General features: G+C 35.9%; 1 protein-coding gene across 1 annotated transcript in view; it reads right to left on the reverse strand.

Moving 5' to 3' along the window:
* Window positions 1-18,327, reverse strand: part of LRRC9 (leucine rich repeat containing 9) — a 110,932-nt gene that overhangs the window by 53,942 nt on the left and 38,663 nt on the right. The window contains exons 13-17 of the mRNA XM_081829757.1: window positions 14,221-14,350; window positions 11,986-12,108; window positions 11,114-11,229; window positions 7,639-7,851; window positions 1,803-1,922 (exon numbers count right to left, since the gene is read on the reverse strand). Coding sequence (XP_081685883.1) covers window positions 1,803-1,922; window positions 7,639-7,851; window positions 11,114-11,229; window positions 11,986-12,108; window positions 14,221-14,350 — 702 coding nt within the window. The remainder of the gene's footprint in view (window positions 1-1,802; window positions 1,923-7,638; window positions 7,852-11,113; window positions 11,230-11,985; window positions 12,109-14,220; window positions 14,351-18,327) is intronic.

Here is an 18,327-nt window from a genome sequence, read left to right on the forward strand (position 1 = left end):
TCAGATACTTGATGTTTGAGAGGTTTATATCTAGCTACCTTTGCTAATCTTAAAATTTGAAAATACCACTTGGGCATAAATTTATCCAGTTCTCTTGTCTGTAAAATGGCCACAGTAATATCAATCCAGTAAGTAGGCTGTGACAGAAATTTTTCTATCTAAGAAGACCAATAAAACTATACTGCAAAATACATGCTGGGCAGCTGGCTAAGCTGTCTAAAAGCACTATCTAAGTGCCTTGCATGACTTAGGAGTTTACTTTTTTTTAAAAAAAGGATTTATTTATTTTAGAGAGAGAGTTCGAGAGTGGGGAGGAGGGGTTGGGGGGAGGGTGAGAGAATCTCAAGCAGACCCCTGCTGAGCAGGGAGCCCGATGCAGGGCTTGATCCCCCTACCCTGAAATCTGAAATCATGACCTGAGCTAAAATCAAGAGTTGGATGCTTAACTGATTGAGCCACCCAGGCACCCCAAGAATTTACTCTTTAAATTTTGTGCGTAAGCAAAATTATGACTGTCATAACCTCTGGAACCACTGGCAAATCATCAGAAAAAAAGTTAAATAAAAAATGCCAACAATTTACATATAATCTTGGGACCTCTATTAAACTACCTTCTTTCCTCAGACTACATATCGAACCCAGACTGTCAGGGATTCTATTAAAAAGGACTTCAGCTTGGGGCCCCTGGGTGGCTTGAGTTTCCTCTCTCCCCCTCCCTCTGCTCCTCCCCACCACTCTCTCTCTCTCTCTCTCAAATAAATAAGTAAATCTTTTAAAAAAACAAAAGGACTTTGGCTTATTAAAAGAAACAAGGATGGAGGTTTAGTACTGAAACTTAAGGTCAGTAAGGAAAGCAACAGCTCCCACCACAGCGGGAGAAGCAGCAATGCAAGGGCTTTGATATGATTGAAAGGGAGTAGGGGAATGAATAAAAGCTGAGAATGATGCTATGTTCTGAAAAGTTAGGCCAGTGACTTGGGACCCATGGAAATAGGCGATGCTGGGTTGGAGTTCTGGAGCCACATATAAAATTATTTTTGTTCTATGATATATAACAAAGAAAACAAAAGCCAGATAAGATGCTTAGCTATGTCTACATGGTGCATTATTGTGTTTGTCCTGTGATCTATGAGAGGGCGAACACAAGTTAAACAAGATCTGCACATGTGACATCCAGGTAGAAAGGACAAGGCAGAAAGAAAGAGAAATAACAACATGAATAATGAACAAATGGGAAGAGAACTGACAGCCTTAGATATGAAGTGGTGAACCAGAAAATGAAGAAGTTAAGGACTCACAAGGAGAAAAATAAGAATGAGAAAACAAGAGCAGAAGAAAATGGAAATGACAATTTCCAAAGAACATTTTAAAAACAAGTCTGGAGTAGTTTTAATAAATTTACTTTAAAGTAGTTAGAAATCAGATATGACCACAGGTGTGTATTTGGTTTGCAAATGGAACCTGAATCAAGATCTATTTTATTTTTAAATTTTTTTAAAGATTTTATTTATTTATTTGAGAGAGAGAGAGCACAAGCAGGTGGGGGGAGCGGCAGGCAGAGGGAGAGCCCAACGCGGGACTCGATCCCAGAACCCCGAGATCATGACCTGAGCCGAAGGCAGACACTTAACTGACTGAGCTACCCAGGCGCCCTGTTTTAGACAAAGTAACATACCATAGTGTTTTGTTCCTAATTTGAGCTGTATAATCTTGAATATGGTATATTTGAGGTCTTCATTACAAAAATAATTTATCTTTTAAATTATTTCTTTTACTTAAATAATTTAAAAAAGAGTTCTTACCAGGTGGTATACATCATCTAAGCAAGTAAATTCATTAAAGCTGATATTAAGTTTTCGAAGTCCTGTTAATTTGGAGAGATCTCTCAATTTACTCAAGCTGTTTCCATGGAGATTCAGACTCTGAAATAAAATGAAATGTAAATAAAAAATAAGACAGATTATATTCTACATCATAGTTATTTAAATAACATTAAGAGAGAGCCAATAAATAAATCTAATGTATGATTTTAAAAGGTAGAGTTTATAATAGCATTATTGGACCCTTTTCTTGATTAATTTGATTTTCCACTTGGTCTAGAAACTCTTTTTAGAAAATAGTTAAATATATTGTTAAGACATTTATTGAAGCATACCTATTTTTTTTTTAATTTTATTTATTTATTTGACAGAGAGAGACATAGTGAGAGAGGGAACACAAGCAGGGGGAGTGGGAGAGGGAGAAGCAGGCTTCCCACCAAGCAGGGAGCCCGATGTGGGGCTCGATCCCAGGACCCTGGGATCATGACCTGAGCCGAAGGCAGACGCTTAACGACTGAGCCACCCAGGTACCCTGAGGCATGCCTATTTCTCAAGCTAGCCAGTGAACAATGTAGGCCCTAAAGATTTGGGGTATTAGCGAGGATATCTCACAAGAGAGAAGATGGCAGGGCTACACCTTGACTGCTGGAAACTGTATGAGGGCACTGGACTAAGGAGCAGAGGATGAGGGTGTTAAAAGCAGGAGGACAGATGCTCGAAGAAGGAGGTAGGAAAATGTTTCCATATCAGAATTTGGCCCAAACTTTCCCTGTCCATTTGATCCTGAGTTCAATAAAAAGGAATGTTAACACAGTTGTATATTTAGGGGATACCCTGATCACGACATATTTTTCTGTCTTTATACTACACCATTGTGAATGATACCAAGTGACGATTACATTCATGCATAGTCTACATCATAAGTAGTGGCACAAGAAAATGTATTAATATAATTGACCGCAATATTCACAACAAATGGGTATTATGATAAAATCAAGTGTCTACCTCCCAACTTTCTTTACTCACCACCACCATCTTATACCCTATTATACTGTGAACATAACAAATTCCTGGCAGGGGAAACCTCTAAATGTCGAGTTGTTGTCAAAACTTGGTTAAAATTGTTAAGAAGGATGAAATTATGCAGAGTAGTTTATTCTACAGGTCACATACCGGTATCATCCATGATAGATTCTACAGATACCTTACACTTAACATGTCCAAACTGAATTCATCATTTTTCCTATATATGGGCCTGGCAGTCTATGTTTTGGTCCTGATTAAGAGTTTTACTGTCTGTTGAACAAATATTGTTGACCATCCCCTTTTCCTCTTTTCCATATACATTTGATTCTAGAAATGTTTCTCAAACCATACCATCACCACTACAAGTGCCTTAGTTCAGACTATTATTTGTCCTTTGGACTACTGCAGTAGTTTCCACTGGATATCTATACCATCAGTCTGACTTCAGTTAAGTCTAACCACAAGTTGCTAAAGTTAGGGTCTTTAAAAACACAAAAACTGTTCCTTAAAGAAAATCTAAAATTTAAAATTTGTCTTCAAAAATCCATCCTATTGTGGCATAATCTCCTACTCTTCCAACCACAACCTAATGTATCTTTCTTGTATTCCTTTTTTTTAAGTTTTTTTTATTTTATTATGTTAATCACCATACATTATATCATTAGTTTTTTTTTTTTCAAGATTTTATTTATTTGGGGGAGAGAGAGTGTGAGAGAGAGAAAGAGAGAGAGCAGGAGCAGGGGGGAGGATTAGAGGGAGAAGCAGACTCCCCGCTGAGCAGGGAGCCCGATGTGGGACTTGATCCCAGGACCCTGGGATCATGACCTGAGCCAAAGGCAGACGCTTAATCGACTGAGCCACCCAGGCGCCCTACATCATTAGTTTTTGATGTAGTGTTCCATGATTCATTGTTTGCGTATACACCCAGTGCTCCATTCAATACATGCCCTATTTAATACCCATCACCAGGCTAACCCATCCCCCCACCTCCCTCCCCTCTAGAACCTTCAGTTTGTTTCTCAGAGTCCACAGTCTCTCATGGTTTGTCTCCCCCTCCAATTTGCCCCCCTTCATTTTTCCCTGCCTACTATCTTTTCTCTTCAGATCGCATAAATCTTTCGCCTCTTTCTTGTATTCCAACCTACACCTTTACCTTCCACCGGTACACACCCTATGTTCATAGTCACCCTGCGTTCCCGGATAACACTAGGATCTTTCAAAACCATGTGCTTCTAGGGGCATCTGGGTGGCTCAGTCGTTAAGCATCTGCCTTCAACTCAGGTCATGATCCCAGGGTCCTGGGATCGAGCCCTGCATTGGGCTCCCTGCTCAGCGGGAAGCCTGCTTCTCCCTCTCCCACTCCCCTTGCTTGTGTTCCCTCTCTTGCTGTGTCTCTCTCTGTCAAATAAATGAATAAAATCTTAAAAACAAACAAAACTAAAACCCATGTGCTTCTAGAAAGAGTATTTCCTCTGCCTGGAAAATGTAAACAACTAAATTTCTCATATCCTTCAAAAATCTGTGCAAAACTTATCTCTTTCTGTGACGTTCTCTCAGCAACTCCAAGCTTCCTATGTTTGTTTACATATGTCTCCTCCACTAAAATGATATCCTTGAAAATAACTAATTCATTTTGAACTCCTAATACTTACCTCATTGCCTAAAGCACAGCAAATGCTCAGTAAATGCTAGATGAATAAATCATTGCAAAAGCCAGACATGCAACCAACAACAACTCTATTTTTTTTATTCAAGTAAAATTAACATAAAGTGTTGTATTAGTTTCAGGTGTATAATATAATGATTCAACAATTCTATACATTGCTCAGTGCTCATCACAATAAGTGTACTCTTAATCCTCTGCACCTATTTCACCCCTCCCCCCACCCACCTCCCACCTTTATTTCGATATATTTTATTAATTTTTATGGATGTCCTCAAAAAACTCCATCTAGTGGGGAAGACTGAAAAGAAAGTAAGAGGTATGTATCCTGAATTTCTCCTATGGTAATGGCACAAAGGAAGGAGAATAAAGGGTGTGATGTCTAAACATTCTTGTTGTAATATCTAGTATTCTTACTAGAAGCCCTAGAAGGTTTTTCTGGCTTTTGAGCCACATAGGCAAATTTAGGATGAGAAGTTCTTTCATTCTTATGCTATGGGTGTTGATCAAATTAAGGCAGTCAGGTGAAGGTCACAAGCAAGCCAGGGTATTCTGAAGTCTTATCCTCCTCACTGTTTTTTATCTTACAAACCAAAGATAATAAAAAGGACCTACTTTTTTTTTTTTACTATTGCTTTTTTTAAACTTTTATTTAATCCCTTTAAATCTATAGAAATATATGTCATAGAAGCTCAATCCAGTCAGAACTCATGCATTTATTAAGCCTTTCATCCTAAGCTTTTATTATCAAAAATGTATTACTCAAATATGAAATCTTGACATTATAGTGCAGAAACAATAATTTCTCCATACTGTCAGCTCAGAGATTGCTCCTGTAATCACTAGACTGCATATTTATGATACAGATGGTGATACTGTCATCACGTTATGAAACTTCCCTTCCTCTCTAATAACTGGCTAAGGTCAAAACTTAATTAGACTTGAAGATTTGGTGGATGGTGATGATGTAGTTGGACAAAAGCAATTCCATAAACAACTTTAAAAAAGATGTGTTCTAAATATTTTCAGAAGCAGACTCAAAACTATTGACCACATTTATTATTTTTAAAAATATTTTTGCTTTCTTTTTGTTTCCCACAGTCACTTGAAAAAGACTGTCATCATAAACAAGCAATCTAGAAAGGTCACATTGGAGCAATGTAATTGACTTTCAAGATAAAAATCATTTCTGAGTATTTATCTGTATTTCAGCTTTCAGTACACACATAGAAAGATAGTGTCCTGTGAGAATAAGTTGTCTTCTCAAGTATTCTTATCAGTGTATCAATCAAATATCAATTTGCTTGCCACTTCTGCAGGTTCAAGCAAACCCACTCTCTGTAAGAACCATTTGCTGTTTGTAAAGGTATTGTTTTTATAACGAGTACCTCATGTGTGCCAGGTGTTGTGCTAGAAAATGGCAGAGCTGATGCTAGTCTACACAGTGTTTATGAGTAAATAAGAAAGCGGCATCCATCCTTTCCTCGAGACACCTTTATTTTCAGCTATTAGAATACTGTCATAATATGCCGACTTTGTTAGGACAAGAAATTTCTGACAAGAATTGTCAGAAAATTGTAGTAAATATATGGTTCTATGATTTAAAGGGTACCCCTTGTATATGGCCCTCTTCTGCAATGCATACTACATCTTATATTGCTGCCCTGATTACTGGGGATACACATATCGAAGGACAGCCACAGCCTCTGCCCCTGTGGAATTTACAGTCTAGGAAGGATACAGAGCATATAACAAAGGAATCTGTCATGGACTCAGAGGTAAGAGAAAACTTGAATGCTTCAGTATAGATCTAAAAGGTGGGAATTAACCAGGAGAACGGGGTCAGGGGAGAACATTCCATGCAGAGGACTAGCAAGTGCAGAGGCTCTGTGTTGGCTGCAGGCAGAATGTGTTTAAGACATAAAAAGGAGGCTGAGCACAGAGAGCTGAAGAGAGGGTAATATCAAAAGAGTCTGGAAAGGTAGGCCAGGGAGCACGCCATGCAAAATCTTATAGGCCATATTAAGGACTTTGGTTTTATTTTTAAAACAATGGAAAATCATTTGAGGATTTCAAGTAGGAGTGGTGAGGGGTGACAGAGATTTCATGATCAGATTTGCGTTTTGAAAAGATTGCTCTAGCTTTAACATGGAGAATGAGTTGGGGGCTCAAAGTGAAAGCAGGACAGGGCCTCTGTTGCACAGTTCTAGGAGGAACCCCCTAACCCCCATAGTGAGTTATATTCAGTTATATAATGAATGGCACTGAAAGAACACATTAATAGTATATAATGTGAATTGCACCTCCTGGAGTTGTGCAATGTTGCAATGGTAGAGTGCAGGGAGCCCTGTTAGAAGGCCATGGCAGTAGTCTAGGTCAGGGATTATGATAGTTCAGATAGAATGGTAGCAGATTTGAAATGGACAGATCTGAAAGTCAAGGTATAGAGGTAGGCTTAATATCTCATAGAACTGCCTCAGTGTAAATAAAGTAAGTTGCTTCAGTAGTAGTAGTAACTCAAATTCTATTGGTTAATTTTATAAAGATAAAGCTCCTATATTCTATGTTGATGAATCCTGGAAACTAATTTGAAACTTATCTGTCTTAATCATTTAAAGAGAGCTTACTTGTTATTCAGGAATAAAATACCTTGTAAACTAGAAGGCTATCCTCTAGGCCTATACTGTCCTGTATGGTAGTCACCAGCGACATGTGGCTATTGAGCACATGAAATGTGGGTAGTCTGAAAGTGCTGTAGACTGCAAATATACTCCAGACATCAAAGACGTAGTTGAAACTATCTGATTAATGACTCTTCATTTTGATTGCATATTGAAATAATAATATTTTAGATATGTTGGATTAATTAAAATTAATCTTACCTTTTAATTAAAAAATTTTTAACATGGCTAATAGAAAATTTAAATTACATGTATGGTTCATATTATATTACTACCAGACAACACTGATCTAGTCCACAAAGAAGGAAAGGTCGAGGCATTTTTAACTTTGACAGCATGATGGCTGGCATCACCAGATAGGTGCTTTAGTATCCTTAGACTTCATATGATAGATTATGATTCCAAATTCAAGGTCCAAATTCCAAATTTTATTCCTTATAATACTCACCACAATATGACTGTAAATGCTAGTCTTGGCAAGAGAAAGTATTATTTTATCATCCAAACTAATAAGTTTTGGTCTGGGCTTGATCCTGGGATCCATTTTTATAACTTCATCATCAAATTTCAAATCCTGGGACAATACTGATCCTTCTGAGTTTTTTTTGCTTTCTTCTAGAATAACATTGTTGAATGAAGAAAATAGTGAGCGAGCCTTGACCTAAAAAATTTATTAAAAATATTGAAAATTTGGTTATTGTATTTATCATTTTGAACAAGAAACAGGCTATGTAGCAAAGATGGATTATCTCTTTTTTCAGTTATATAGCAATACCTATGATGACTAGAATCACATTAGGAAATCAATGAGAGTAGATTAAAATTGTGGGCTAAGAATAAACATGTTCATCCCCTCCCACTGAAAATTCCTTAAAACTGGCAAAAGATAATTTTTAATAGTTTTTCAACAGTGGAGAGGGCACCAACAAAAGACTAGGAATTGTGAGACATAAATAAGAAGGGACTAAATTGAAGACAAATAGGAGCAGAAATATAACCTGTAGCCAAAACATGTATGGGAGATAACCACTTTGAAGAGCAGATCCAGAAACACTTGGTGTTCAGAGTGAACAAGTAAAACAGCAGTGGGATGCTGTAGGTAATTAACAGGTAATTAAGTAATTATGGTAAGAACTGTGGATGAAATGAGCATGAACAACATAAACAGAAATGGCTCTAGAAAAAAACAAAATAATCCATAAGAGAATTATTTAAGACATGGGGTAGGCTGCTATAGAAAAGAATAGGGTAAATACTTTAGAGTCAAAATAAAAACAATTAGTGAAATAAAAATATTCAATAAATGCTCTGAGAAACCAAATGGATATGGCAACAGATCAAATTAGCAAGGTGAGGCTATTATTGAGGAAATCTTCTAGAACATAGGATTTAAAAATGGAGGTATATAATATGAGAGAAAAAATTAAAAGACATGGAGGATCAATTCAGAATGTCCAACATTTAATGAATCAGGTTCCAGAGGGCTGAACAGAGAATGGAAGAGAAAAAATAATGAAGGAATTAAGAGAAGAAAATTTCCCAGAAGTGAAGAAAGAACTGAATCTTTAGATAGGAAGAGCTAATGAAGTGGGAAGCAGATGAATAATGGAGTAAGGTCTTTGCTGACATCAGTCACTGAAGAGTCACAACAGCCAGGACTGCCCACCTCTCGACTTCCTGTTTTTTTTTTTAAAGATTTTATCCATTCATTTGACAGAGACACACAGCGAGAGAGGGAACACAAGCAGGGGGAGTGGGAGAGGGAGAAGCAGCCTTCCCACGGAGCAGGGAGCCTGATGCGGGGCTTAATCCCAGGACCCTGGGATCATGACCCGAGCTGAAGGCAGACGCTCAATGACTGAGCCACCCAAGCGCCCCTCGACTTCTTGTTATTTGAGTCATTCTGTTTACTATTTGTCTAGGCTTCTGTGTCTTTTCGCTGAAAGCAAACTTGACTGAAACAGTCTCATTCATAATAACAATATAAAATATAAATGCCCAGAACTATACTTAACACCAACATAAAGAAAACTGTAAGAGAGGACTTGAGTAAATGGAATAACTTATCATGTTTCTGGTTGAGAGGCCCATTACTGCAAAAGTCAGTTCACCCCAAATTAACTTTTAAATTCAGTACAATCTCAACAAAATCCTAAAAAGATTTTGAAATAGAACTTAACAAGCTAAAAAAAAAAAAAAAAAGAACTTAACAAGCTGATTTTAAATTTTATTTGGAAGAGAAAGTGTTCAAGAATAGCCAAGAAAATTTTTTAAATTTTATTATGTTATGTTAGTCCATACAATACATCATTAGTTTTTGATGTAGTGATCCACGATTCATTGTTTTCATATAACACCCAGTGCTCCATGCAGAAAATTTTTTAAAAGATGAGTGGGGGCAGAGGAAGGGAATTTGCCCTATAACGTATCAAAGCCTATTATCAAGGTTGTAATAACCAAAACAATATGATAGGGGTCTAAGATTAAATAAGAGGACCAGTGGAACAGAATAGAAAGATCTATAAATAAACCTCTTATTTATGAAAATAATTTTAACAATAAAGAGGGTATCTCAAAATAGAGCAAAAAAGATGATGCTTGGTCAAGTAGCTGTCCATTTTTTAAGGAAAAAATTATTTGATCCCCTTCTCTCACATGATATAAAATAATTTCCAGATGGGCTTTTAAAAAGTTGAAAGCTAAAGAGCTAATCTATATAAGTATTGGAAGAAAATAAAGAAGACTATTTATATAAGCCTTCTGAAATGAGACATAAAACTCAGACTCTGTAACAGAAAAGATGGAGAGATCTGACCTCTTAAAAATGAACAAGTAAATTACAAATTAAAATGACAAGTAAGGTTTTTGCTAGAAATAAATTTAAAAGATAAGTGACAGAAAATGTTTGCAACATATAAGACAAAGGATTAATATCCAAGAATGCATATAAGGGTTTTCCAATCAATATGAAGAAGATAAAGTCCAATAGAAAATAGTCAAAGGATATAACAGGTAGTTTATAAGACTAAATAATCCATAAGTATATGAAAGAATAAAGTTTCTTTTTCTTGCCCATCAGAATGGAAATGTAAAAGATTGATAATATCTTGTTTTGGTAAAGATGCAAGGAAACAAGCACTGTCACATACTGTTGGAAATCTGTAGAATGGCCAAGCCTTTGTGGAGAATACTGGCAAAATCTACCAACATTTAATATGTGTATATCCTTTGACTATCCAAATCTTTTACAAATCTATTCTGCAGAGAAACTTCCATATTTGTATAAAGATGCAGCTATAATGATATTCAATGAAGCACTGTTTTAAATAGTAAGAAAACTCGAAACAACCTATATGTTTCATCCACAGAGGAATAGTCAAATAAATCAGAGTATTACTGGATAGTACGCAGCCACCAAAAGAATGAAGTATAAACCTATATGTACTGAAGTAGAAATATGTCCAAAACATATTGTTAGAGGCAAAAAAAATCACAAAATACTTAGGTTTTGATTCTACTATGTAAAATGGTATATGTTGTTATATATGTAAATACATAGAAAAAAAGATTGAAAGCAAACCCACAAAGCCATTAACAGTGGATTTCTGCACGAAAGGGAGTGGTGCCGGGGTTGAAGTGAAATCAAATTTTCATGTTTATTATATATTCTTCAATGTAGTTTGAATATTTTTCAGTGAGACTACAGCCATATATTACTCAGATAATATATTTGTGCATATAAAAACATTTAGGTGTCATAATGATTTGTTTTAAAAATTAAACCCTTCACTGAATAACTATTATATATATATGTTTATGTATAAATATGTATGTTTAATATAAACTTGACATTACATTATTAGACTTAAAATTACTGTTCTGTTCTTATTTAAGGAATTCCATTTTTAAAAATACATCCATACCACTGTAATATACTCAAATTCAACAATGTATTCTGGCAAAACAAGGTCATGATCAAAGACAAACCACTTGCACTGCCGAATGCTGCAATCACAGTTTCTTTGTCCCATGACAGAATCTAGAGTAAAATCAAAAACAAAACAAAACAAAATACTCTTCAAAATGAAATATACTTTTTTCATTATTTACACAGATTAATAAACAATAAACTCAGTAAGTTCCAACTACCATGTTATTAAGAGTGTTTTATTTCTTATATTTTTCCACCCCTCCTAGACAGTTTCTTAATTCTAAAAATACTTACTAGTCACCCTTTCACTACTTAGACTAGTAGGATTTAATTTTATTCATGTCCTTTTCCTTTTCATACTTCTCCATTTTTTCTATTCAGTGTGTGGCCATATATTTTTGACATGTATTACTCAAAAACCTTTGTTATTAAAAGTGAGTGGGTTTTTCATCTTTTGAAATAACATATAATATACATGAAATACACAGACTAAAAATGAAATATATATTATATATGAGATACATAAAATATATATGTATTATATAATATATATGTATATAATATACATATATGAAACATAATATATAGTATATACACATAATATATATGAAATACAGATAACAGTATGTATGGGTGTGTAAATATAAAATAAAAGTTTACAAAATAAAAATCTACACATACACATATATAAATGTCATTGAAGTAGGGAACAGAAAAATAGAAGCTCACTAGTAGCTAGCAAAGGATTTTTTAGAAAAGTTTACAAACTTTGTTAGATAGAGGTTAAACTCCACACATCTGTATTAAATACAAACATTTTGTATTCAGGAAAATTAAAGCACATTTCTCTTATGGCAGACATACTTAGTATGTATTTTCGAGGAACGAACACTGAATTAACCATTGGATAGTTAGCTTGATTGATGGAGTCCTGTTCATGAGCCTGAACACTCTGGCCAAGGAAGACCTTTGTAATGAGGAGGATGCCTAAATATGAATAAAAAATAATTTTAACACTAATTCATTTTGGTAACTTTCCCATATCACTTTCTTTATTAGTCCCAGACCTGACTATATGTTCTGTAAGGGGAGAAATCCTGGGTACCTTGTTTGCCATTGTACAGCAAAACAGAAGCTCACTAAATATTTGTTGACCAAATGTGATTATAGCAAGCAAAACTTTACAGAAAAGGAAGAAGGAAAGAAAATAATAAGTTTTTTTATTAAGTAATTTAAAGTAAGAAAATTTTTGTTGTTATTAACTGGGTAAAAATTCATTTCTGTATCATCAGCACCTAGCATATAGCTTAGATCATAAGAGGCACTGAATACATGTTTACTGAATGGATAAACATTTCTTTTCCCTTTAGATTCCTAAGGGATCTTTGGATTCACTCAATCGTAAGGATCTCTAGGGGTCACTGAATCCTATAAAGTAACTTGTAATCACTAGGCATAAAACATTTAGAAGACTTTTTTTTTTTACTATGTACGAGTTATAAAATGCAAATTGAGAGAACCTAATTGTTTTGGGAAACATATTTCAGAAGGATCTAGAAAAACATCATGAGGTGTTTCTTAAGATGGGAATAGAGGAGAATGAGCAAAGAAGCATATGGTTTTTTCAAATGAGTTCTTTCTAGATTCAATAATTTTAATTTTCTGATTTTTATTAACTGAATGAAAGACTGCAAAACACATGTAGTTCAACATGAATAACCTTAGCAGAGCTATTGTCTGGAACCTAGAATATTATTGTTATAGACTTAAGTTAATGAAATTTCTGACTGCCCAGTCTTCACTAGGTTGAACAGTGGAGACCAAAGGTGTCCCTTACTCTCTGACCCAGTCAGTTCTCCTTATTATATATTCTTTGGTCATATGCACTAATATTTCATCTTGTAGCTCTTATGGAATTTGTAATTTTACATTTATTTGTGTGATTATTAATGTTTGTCAGTACTATAAAGGAGCACTGTGTCTAGTTTGCACATACTGTATCCCTATCCCCTACCGGGTGCCTAACACGCAGTAAACATTCCATAATACTGGTGGAAGTGAAGAATGAACAGTGGGAGGGTGAGGTAAGAGGACCTGATGAGCTGGTTTTTTCCCCAATCTGTGGTTACCAGGGAACCTCTCCCACAAGTATCCTACAAATTGGCGCATATGCTTTTATTTATCTATATATATTCAAGATGCAAATAAAGTACTGCTCGCTGTGAATAAATGAAAATACCAAAAGTTTATCTTCTATGAGGCAATTTATAAAGCAATCTATACACTTCACAGTTTGTCTTCAGCCAGTTTTAGATTTACAACCAGGTTTTCTTATCTTCTTTTTTTTTTTTTTAGATTTTATTTATTTGACAGAGAGAGAGCACGAGCAGGGGAGGGGGAGGGGGAGAAGCAGAGGGAGAAGCAGGCTCCCCGCTGAGCAAGGAGCCCAATGCGGGACTCAATCCCAGGACCCCAAGATCATGACTCGAGCCGAAGGCAGACGCTTAACCAACTGAGCCACCCAAGCGCCCCAGGTTTTCTTATCTTCTATTACAATGATTAAGGACAAATAAGGCCTGCCTTCCCGAGTGCTTGGTATGATGATTATTGCATAATTGGGCCAGGTTCTCTTTTCTCTTTCCTGTGAATTTGGGGTGTGGTGTGTGCTTGTGTGTGTGTGTGTGTGTGTGTGGCATGCATATATATTGAGTTTGTTTTTAGGACACAAGTTAATGAAAAAAGGAGACTGAGAGAGAGGAGCTAAGGTGGCAATGTAGTAGGAGGACCCTAGGCTCATCTTGTCTCTCCAGTGAACAAAGCAGACTGTGAAAAGTGCTTGTTCCATATAAATTAGCTTAAATATGAGTAACAAACGAGTCCCATCCTATTAATGTTGACACAATAATCAGTAAATATTTGTTCACAACTTGACTGAAGTAATAGATCAGGAAGTCATATATCACTACAGTGATAAATACTAAGTAAAACAGTTTTTAGAAAATCTTCCTGATTGATAAAACCAAGTATTAAAAATGTTATGAAAATAATTAATGAAGACTTTGAACTAAAAAGTTCAGAAATTCAGTGTATTTATAATACCATGCCTGAAGAGCTCATTCTCAAGAGAGTTCTTCTCGTCTTTGTACTTTTGCTGTAACAATTCAATTCTGGGACACTCACACATACTGAGGCTGTTAGCAAGAATCACAGCTTCTTTTCTGAGGGGCAGCTGTAAAGAAAAAACAAAGTCTGAGTATTTTTATAAAACTGACAGTACTTCAGCTTCAATACAGATGGTTTACTGGTTTATGTTTGTGGGTCTGGGCAAAGATAAGTCAGGCTAGATTTGCTGAAAAGTAGACAACCTTCAGGTGCAATTTCATTGGGTAAGGCCATGTATATCTTTTAAATTTACATGCAAACAGGTTTATGAAAAGTGACACAGAATGATATTTGTTCCTGTAAAAGCAGCCAGAGTCAAGACTGACAACACTGTGGGTGAAGGAGCTGTAGTTTTACACATTTTCAAGAATACTCCACAAGTAATTGTGCAAATTCCAAAAAGAAAATCCTGTGTGACATTATATCAGTGAAGGTTCTTATTTAGATATGATATATACATAGATATGATAGATACATATAGATTTGGATATATAAATAAAGATTTGGTATAATAGTGTTTTTGGTTTAATAATCTACGCTGCTTTCCAGATACATCTCATCGTGCTAATGCATTGAAATCTTGGTTTGCATTGTGACTAGATATCCTTCTTGAAGTGTTTTATCAGAAATATAGTACTACAGTAAAATTCATGTTACTTCCTGTGAAAGCAGTTCTGAAAAGCGAATAAAATATTTTTTAGTAGTAGAAACCTTAGAGCTAAGAGAGATTATACAATCTATCCAAGGACAGAGTAGAAATTAGCGAAGTCATGATTTGAACTCAGGTCTGCTCCTCCTTGTCACTCTCTCAGTTTTGACATTATTACTAGTTTAATATTAGTAGCCAATTTATCTAAAAATATATGTTTTCTATAAATGCTGAATTGCTTAGAATTTGCTTCAATATTTCTTATTGAAACCTGTTATCCAAAGAGATTTAAAAAATAAATAAATCCTAGGGGCACCTGGGTGGCTCAGTCATTAGCGCCTGCCTTTGGCTCAGGTCATGATCCTGGGTCCTGGGATCAAGCCCCGCATCGGGCTCCCTGCTCCGCGGGAAGCCTGCTTCTCCCTCTCCCACTCCCCCTGCTTGTGTTCCCTCTCTCGCTGTGTCTCTCTCTGTCTAATAAATAAAATCTTTAAAATAAATAAATAAAGAAATACTAAAATGTGGCTCATGTTACTATAAATTCCACATCCCAGTAAATAGAACCTTCTCAGATTTCCAATGAACATCACTAAATATCCATTAGATACAAGCTATGTGCCTGGCATTATGCAGCGATAGCATGGTCTTGGCCCTCAAATAACAGAGGGAAAGATCGTGAAGAGAGCACAGGCAGTAATCTTTCTGACATCGGCTGTAGCAGCATTTTTCTAGATATGCCTCCTGAGGCAAGGGAAATAAAAGAAAAAATAAACTGTCAGGACTACATGAGAACAAAATGTTTCTGCACAGCAAAGGAAAGAATCAACAGAACAAAAAAGCAACCTACTAATAATGAGAGGATATTTGCAAATGATATATCCAATGAAGGGTTAGTATCCAAAATATATAAAGAACTTATAAAACTCAATACCTAAAAAGCAAATAATCAATTAAAAAATGGGCAGAAGACATGGACAGACATTTCTCCAAACAGACATACAGATGACCAAAAGACACATGAAAAGATGTTCAGCATCACTGATTATCAGGGAAATGCAAATCAAAACCTCAATGAGAAATCACCTCACACCTGCCAGAATGGCTAAAATAAAACACACATGAAACAACAAGTGTTGGTGAGGATGTGGAGAAACAGGAACTCTTGTGCTGTTTGGATGGAATGCAAACTGGTGCAGCCAGTGTGGAAAACAGTATGGAGGTTCCTCAAAAAGTTAAACATAGAACTTCCCTACGATCCAGTAATCACACTACTAAGTATTTACACACAAGAAACAAAAACACTAATCAAAATGAGTCATGCACCCCCATGTTTATTGCAGCATTATTTATAATAGCCAAATTATGAAAGCAGCCCAAGCGTCCATCGATAGATGAATGGATAAAGATATATATATATATTATATATATATACATATATATGTGCATATATACATGTGGTATATACGCACAATGGAATATTATTCAGCCACAAAAAGGAATGAAATCTTGCCATTTGCAACAACATGGATGTAGCTAGAGAGTATTATGCTAAGTGAAATAAGTGCGTCAGAGGAAGACAAACACCATATAATTTCACTCATACGTGGAATTTAAGAAACAAAATAAACAGCAGAGGAAAAGAGAGAAAAGAAACAGACTCTTAACTATAGAGAACAAACCGATAGTTACCAGAGAGAAGGTAAGTGGGGGGATGGGGGAAATAGGGAATGGGGATTAAAGAGTACACTAAATTATTATGATGAAAAAAATGATTTAAAAAATAAATAGATAACAAAAAAAATAGAATCAGAAAATGTAAAAAAAAAAAAAAAAGAAGAGGGGAAGACAGAAACTATACCCAGTAATTAAAAATAAAAACCATCACAAGATATGTCAAATAAGATCTCCTTTTTTCCCTTTTTTTTTAGGTGGGGAAGGGGCAGAGGGAGAGGGAGAAAGAGAATCTCAAGCAGACTCCCCGCCCAGCATGAAGCCTGATGTGGGGCTTGATAGGGCTCAAGTGGGGCTTGATCTCACAACCCTGAGATCATGACCTGAGCTGAAGTCAAGAGTTGGAGCCTTAACCAACTGAGCCACCTAGGCACCCCTCCTTTTTTAAATGAAATGATTAAGAATGAGTTTGTAGAGGTTAAGGGATCAGTGCTAGGCTTTGAAGATTAGACATAATTCCAATAATCAGAAATTTTAAAGGAAAGTCTTTTTAAGAGGAGAGCATATGAAGGTATAGAAACAGATTGTTATCCACCCATCTATTCAATTATCCATCATACATGAATCAGATTTCCACTAAGAAAGTCCCTGCCCTCAAGGACTTGTAGAGAAATGCACACACAATTGCGTTTCAACATAACATGCTACAATAAAATTCTCAACTGCCACTGATTGCCACTTAACCAGCTTCCATTTAACCAGTTCACAGGATTAAGCAGTATTTTCCATCCTTTCTAGAACCTACAGTATGGTGACAGTTCAAGGATAAGAGGGTACTTTAAAAAATACTGATGTACTAGCATAGGGAATTAGTCAGTAATATTGTTAATAACATTGTATGGTGACAGATGGTAACTACACTAGTCGAGGTGAGCACTGAGTAATGTATAGAATTGTTGAATCACTATATTGTACACCTGAAACTAATATAACATTGTATGTCAGCTCCATTTCAGTAATAAAATTTCTTTTAAAAACTGATGTACTTCTATTCCATGCAGCTGTGTTGCATGCTTACGAAAAGTCAGTAGTGTTCCTAAACTTTTTTTATACCAGTTGTATCGGTTATTGAAATTATACACATTAAATAAAACAATGAACTATGAGAAAGAGAGTTGTTTCCATGAAAAATAAGTGGAAAGCTTTTGTAAGACTGCAGAGAGAGTAATCATTAAAAGCTTCTCTTAAAGCATGTGTAGGTGAGGCAAACACAAAAGTTTGGTGGTGGCTGGGAGGATCATACAAACTATAAAACTAGATTGATTTTTGCACTCAAGTTGCTTTGCAAGAATCTTTAAGTTCATGCTCGACTTTAAAGAAACTGAAACTAGTATGTAATATGGTTGTGGCCTGATGTAAGAAAGACTATCAGGAGTTCCAACCTCATATCAAAGGCTTTGGCCCTACATACAAAGAAAGACAAATGATGGGACACCTGGGTAGTTTAGTTAGTTAAGGGTCTGCCTTCGACTCAGGTCATGATCTCAGGGTCCTGGGATTGAGTCCCGCGTTGGGGTCCCTGCTCAGTGGAGAGTCTGCTTCTCCCTCTCCCTATGTCCCTCCCTTCTCCCTGCCCCCCCTCCCCCCACCCCGGCTTGTGCTCTCTTGCTCTTTCTCTCAAGTAAATAAATAAAATCTTAAAAAAAAAACACAAATGAAATGGA

This window comes from Leptonychotes weddellii, chromosome 9 (genome assembly GCF_054177405.1).
Source record: "Leptonychotes weddellii isolate Sample4059 chromosome 9, ASM5417740v2, whole genome shotgun sequence".
In the NCBI taxonomy this organism is placed as follows: domain Eukaryota; kingdom Metazoa; phylum Chordata; class Mammalia; order Carnivora; family Phocidae; genus Leptonychotes; species Leptonychotes weddellii.